The following is a 6,000-nucleotide window of genomic DNA, read 5'->3' as shown; positions in this document are numbered from 1 at the left end:
TCTCTCCTCCATGCACTGCTGTGCCAAGACGTGTAATGTTGAGATGCATAGCAACCGAGAGAGTGTTTACTGTAAAATGTGCCTGTGTATTAAAAGCACAGCCAAAAATACCGACGATGACACGTAATACTGTACAACAGTTGCCACTTTTTTTCTCTCCCGAGTTCATAAATATGAAGTCTCACACCACAAATCAACTCACTTCCCACACAGTAACACTCTACTTACCGACTGGTGTTGTTTCCATATATTACATATTGTGTTTGCTCTATTTGTAGAAGTTTCAACAACACCTTGATTAAAATATATATATATATACGGGCGTTCAAATTAAGCCTAATATGTGGAACACACCTGGGAATACGGTCGATGTGGAGACGGAGCGAGATATCTGCCTCTGCACAGCAGCGAGACGGATTGCGGGAAGGTCTTCCTCCAGGAGCAGAGTGATAAGGCCTCATGATTTGATCATGATCGATAAACTGATAATTTGGTGAATTTACACTTCTCAAAACTTTTCATCTTGTGTTCAGTACATTTTTATTTTCAAAATTGAAATTTCATTTAGAAATTGCTGTTGTTACACAAAGGACTTGGTATTCGAAATGTTTAAAGTTAGGCAAGGATTAATCCACAAGCATCAACAGCCACCTGTGCTGATGCTTTGGACAGAGCTGGGGAGGGTGAATGGAACTCCCAGAATGCAATGCAATGTGCCACTTCCAGTTTGGCAAGTGGTTCCGACTTCCTGTGTGTGGCTTTAAACAAAAGATGACACAGAGGCAAACTCCCATGTAAGATGTATATATATTTCCCTTTTTTGGAATTTACAAGCTGTTTACAATGTTAACAATGTTCATTGATATTTAAAAATGGAGTCACTGTTAACAGAATTCAAGCACAATCAATTTATGTTTACAAAAAATGTAACAACATCTACAGCCTTCTTGAGAGAACTTAAACCATTTTTTATTAAAATCTGAGCACATTCAGTATTTTAAAATAATTAATAATAAATATTGATTATGATGGTTACAGTTTGGTTGATAATGATCCTGTGTTGACAGAAGAGATCCTGCATTAAACAAAATAGCTCAATCATTCCACACAAATGTACAGGAAAATTGGCCTCTTTGAACCGACAATCTGTAGAAAAAAGAGTACATTTTATCAAAACTTCCACACTTAGAACTCTTCGCACACCCGTTACCACGAACATATCTCCCCGATACGCAGCCACAGGGAAAACGTACACATCCATCAGTTTGAAATGGAATCTGTGCAGTCGGAGATAATTGTTGAGTTTCAGTTCTTGGCCAGGTTATGGCCGTTAATTCCTGAACAGTTGACGGTCACGCAGAAAGCTGCCAGTAAAGTGCCGAGCGGACATTCACGGTCGTCTGTCCGGGAGGCATTCAATTCTAAACGCCTCAACGCCATCAGGTGAATTATTGTTCAGTATAATTTCACCATTTTTAGTGATTTGTAAAAAAAAAAAAATCTTGGTGATCTTTAACTCTTGCGCCTTTATCCTGTACGTTGTATTTATGTTGGAGTCGTCCAGTCGGCATTGCATTTCATGGTAATATTTACTCACACGAATACTAAAAGCGTTGTTTTCTTTTTCATATTTTCGCTTATTTCCGTTTGCATAGATTTATTTTGATTGTTGTCACCATATTTGTTTTTTCAGTGTCAATTTCGCTTTCTTGTATTACTACGTATATGCCAAATTTTCCTTTAAACATTTGGTATTTGGTCTCAGAGGGTTCTCACCCACTTCAAAAATGAAATCCGTCCCATACCTATCAACCCATACGGTTTACCTGTATTCTTGTACAGTGTTTAGGTCCATACAGCGTACAGCCGTATCAATACAGGCAAAAAATGATATATTTGTTTGTGTTTCTCCCTTGTGATGGGACTTTGTAGGATGAACGTTGAGATTTATAACAGGCACGGGGTGACCAATAAGGTCTGAACTGGTCTGTAATAAGGTAGGGCACTGATAAGGGGTTGACAAGGTATGCCATCCACTTGATCGATCGGATTGATAGCTTCAACCTGTTCCCGTCCGCTCGTCTACGGCGGCGACTACAAACTACATCCCCGACGCCGGCAGTCCCGGGGCAGCGCTCACGAGGGGCGACCGCGTCCGGAGAGCGACAAAAAAAAAATCGTGAGCCGGGCAAAAGCAGTTACGCTCAGAGCGGCACGCCCCGCACGCAGCTCCGGAGTAATAACGCGTCTGGGGCGGTCGCGACTTCACCAGCGACCTTCACGAAATCCCGCGGCCACGGCAGGGAGCGGGGTGAGGGAGGGGGGGCGCCGCCGGGGAGTGAGCGCCCGCTGCTTTCGCTCATCTCAAATTCCCGTCGGGTTTTTTTTGGGGGGGGGGGTTGTTGTTTCCACCCACGTAACGTATATGCCACGCAACACCCTCCACCGCACCCTCCACCGCAGCCCCTCGCACCCCCCGCTTTTCTTAATTTACATTTAGCCCTCGTTGAAATTCAGTGGGAGAACGAGCGCGTGCGGCGGAGAGAGCGAGAGAGAGAGGAAGGGAGGCGCGCGATGTCTCGCCGTGTTGGGGGGGGGGGGGTGGGCTACGCGCGGCTGTGCGAGCCGGCGCACGTCAGCTCCCGCTCGGTCTTCTTATCGTCCTCGTCGTCCGCCAGCCAGCGGTTGCAGGGAAAGGCGAACGTCTGCCCGGCCACCTCGTCCCTCACCTCGATCTCCGCCAGGTGCCAGCCGGCGCCCAGGCCTGTCGGCGAGACGCGCCGCGACTGTGAGAATGGGCGCTGCATGGGGGTGTTTCATTAACACAGGCAGACAGACGGACGGACGCGCACCAAACGCGAGCCCGGACACGCGCGGCGAGAGACGCACGCTGCCCCGGGTGGAGCGCTGTCTGTTGGCGAGCGCCCGATGGACGCCGGGGCGGCACGCGAGGGAGCGGTGTGGCAGGTGAAGAACAACAACAACAAAAAAACCTCCTGCGGCTGCGTTTGTTCGCTTAGTCGCGATGTCTGCCCTGCCGTGCCACGCTGGATTGACGTGGGCAGAAGCCCAGACCGACTTCAGATGCCACATTGCTGGATTGATGGCATCGCGGCGCAGCGATTGCATCTCTTAGGACACTCAGGAGAAAGATCCCCCGTATAGCCTTAACAGACTTTTGGGGCAAGTGCTGTACGTGAGCACCTATGAACGATGGTCGGCACGGCACACGAGGGGGTGGGTGACCAACGTCGCACTTGGCCGCCTTTGTCTCCCCAGTGGGCGAAGTTTTCACACCGCACCAAGTACTCATTTGAGGCTGAGTCAACCTAGGGGAGGCCCAGGGACTGATTCAGGTAATCGTCACTGGTGTTGGCCGTGAGCGAGAATTGAACGCTAGTCGCCGGGTTCGTAGCAGACACACACACAGACACACTCACACACAAACCCCGTGTAAGCCTCTAGACTACGGGAGCAAGTACTTTAGCGAGTAGCCATGAGTACTGGAACAGCGACTTGATCCCTTGCCGAGGCGCTGCACGAACCACTTCACCTGCTCGACTGCGGAACTCATTACCCTCGTCGTCTTTCCACCTGATTACAACTCGCGGTACTTTACGTAGAAACCCTCAATGAAATTACCACATTCAGATCTGCTTTGCCGGTGGTAATTAGATTCGCCATCGCTCTAGACCTTTCGTGAGCTACTTTCAATTAAAGCGAGCACCGCGGAGACTCAGGGGTAGGCGACACTGCGCTGGAACCGCTGACACCCTCGGTTAAATTCCGGGTTTCAGCCGCCCACGATCAATGCGGGTTTGTAAGCGGAGTGAGTCGATTGTCACACAAACTATCGTATTAAATGCGTGGTTTTTTTCTTTAGACAAAGTTTCAACATTTGGGAAAAAAATTATCAGATTGACTGCCAAGCATATGTCTGCGGCAGGGCATGTGGCAAGTGTGTCCCCGAGTGTGTGATTTAAAAAGGTCACTTGAAGGAATCTCAGCTGTAGTTCTGTGATATCTCCATTCAGCGGACCATTCTCCAGCATTCATAAAGGGCACGTGACCTGGTCGTCGCGAGGTGACGTGTGTATGTGTGTGTTTGTTGAACTTCTTTCGCACCGTACGTAGCCAACCGTGCTAATCGGGAGGTGCAGGTTGCACAGCTGGAAGAAAATCGGGGGGAAAGTACAAAAACAATAAAAACAGTAGCAAGAAAACAAGATGATGACAAAAGAAGAATAGGCTTTAACCTTTATGGCAATAAAACAGGTGTTAGAAATAGTAAAGGCTATAAAGCCTAGTGCTGATGTTTACACACCGCACCAGGTACTCATTTGAGGCTGAGTCGACCTAGGGAAGGCTCAGGACCGATTCAAGTAATCGTCACTGGTGTTGGCCGTGAGCGAGAATCAAACTCGGGTCACCCGCTGGGTTCGCATCGCAGAACACCAACCACTGTGCTACGGCTCCTGCACACACACACAGACACACAAAAAAAACAAAGATCCCCCGTATAGCCTTAACAGACTGTAGGGGCAAGTGCTGTTAGCGAGCACCTATGAAGGCCGGAACGGTACACGAGGGGGTGGGTGGCCAGCACCACGCCCGACCGCCTTTGTCTCCCCAGTGGCGATGTTTACACACCGCACCAGGTACTCATTTCAGGCCGAGTCGACCTAGGGGAAGCCCAGGACCGGTTCAGATAATCGTCACTGGTGTTGGCCGTGAGCGGGAATCGAACGCGGGTCGCCAGGTTCGTAGCGCAAGCGCGCTAGCCGCTACACCACCGCTCCCCACACACAGACACACACACACACAGACACACACACGGCAGCAGCAGCGCCGCGCCAGGCCTCACCCTTGTTGTCGTGCCACACGCGCAACCTGGACAGGCGGCCGAGGCTCTTGTGGTCGGCGAAGCGGAACTCGTCCGTGCGGCCGCTCTCGAACTTGTTCCCCCCGCTGAGCGACGAGCTCAGGGCGAGGGGCCCCGAGTCGCCCGCGTCCCCGTGCAGCGCCACGAACACGTTGGCGTCCGTGCCCGCGCCTGTGCGGCGACGCACAAAGCGCTTGTCACAAATACGAACCGCGACCGCGTCGCTGACCTCGTCGACGAGCGTGAATCCGTCGCGCGGAACTCCTGTCATCGTCTTCACGGCGGCGGCGGCGACGGCTTTTGGCTGTCCGTCGGACAAAGACGGTGGTCGCGCGGCGCTTTCAGATGCGGCTTCCGCGGCCGTCTGGAACCAACGCTCTTCCTTGCGATATTCGGAAGCCACTGGGAGCTATGCACTTTTAAAATCTAGACTGAAAACTCATTTCTTTAGAATTAATTCCTGTGTTTAGTTTGATGTCCTTCACCCGCACCCACGATTAGCACGGTTGGCTACGTACGGTGCGAAAGAAGTTCAACGTGCGTACGGCAGCAGCACGGCAATGGCAGCAGCAGCGGCGTGCTGCTGGGAAAGCTGCGAATAATGAAAAAACTGTTCAAAGGACGAGCAGTGTTTATATCGCTGAGAAGTCTGGTTCAGATGTTCCGTGCTGGATTCGAGGTGGAGAGAAATTTCGTCGAAAGAAAGGCACAAAGTAGAGACGCTCGTAAAGCCAACGTGGGTTGGTAAACGGGGGGCATCCAGGGCTGGTTCAGATACCACTTGACACTGATGTTAGCCGTGGCCAGCAATCGAACTCAGGTCACAGGACAGTGGGTTATGAACTACTGCGTCACCGCTCATGTTATTAGACTGAAATCTAAAATGTAATCATGTGTTATCAGTTCGTACGTTTAATTATGATTAGCCGCGATTTATCCACTTCTGGATGAAGTCGTCCGTGAACCATCGCCACCGCTCACCGTCTGGAAATGCAACAATCCACCTAACGCCTGCGCACGGGTTGATTTAATCACTCCATCTCCGCGGTGGGGACGTGCTCTCAGACGCGTTCCCTTCTTTCGGCCGCCACTCCGCCGTTAGCCTCGACCGCGATCCG

The 6,000-nt window shown here is 50.6% G+C and overlaps 1 protein-coding gene across 1 annotated transcript in view; it reads right to left on the bottom strand.

The window, feature by feature from the left end:
* Positions 1 to 788: 788 nt before the first annotated feature.
* Positions 789 to 6,000, bottom strand: part of LOC144722059 (lipoxygenase homology domain-containing protein 1-like) — a 97,118-nt gene continuing 91,906 nt past the window's right edge. Inside the window, exons 43-44 of the mRNA XM_078600150.1 lie at positions 4,865 to 5,053; positions 789 to 2,764 (exon numbers count right to left, since the gene is read on the bottom strand). Of these exons, the coding sequence (XP_078456276.1) occupies positions 2,607 to 2,764; positions 4,865 to 5,053 (347 nt within the window). The 3' untranslated portion in view covers positions 789 to 2,606. The remainder of the gene's footprint in view (positions 2,765 to 4,864; positions 5,054 to 6,000) is intronic.

The sequence above is a fragment of the Lampetra planeri genome, chromosome 13, assembly GCF_965212315.1.
Source record: "Lampetra planeri chromosome 13, kcLamPlan1.2.h2, whole genome shotgun sequence".
NCBI classification, from domain to species: domain Eukaryota; kingdom Metazoa; phylum Chordata; class Hyperoartia; order Petromyzontiformes; family Petromyzontidae; genus Lampetra; species Lampetra planeri.
The sequence above is the reverse complement of the archived record's forward strand: the minus strand, read 5'-3'. Positions and strand labels throughout refer to the sequence as shown.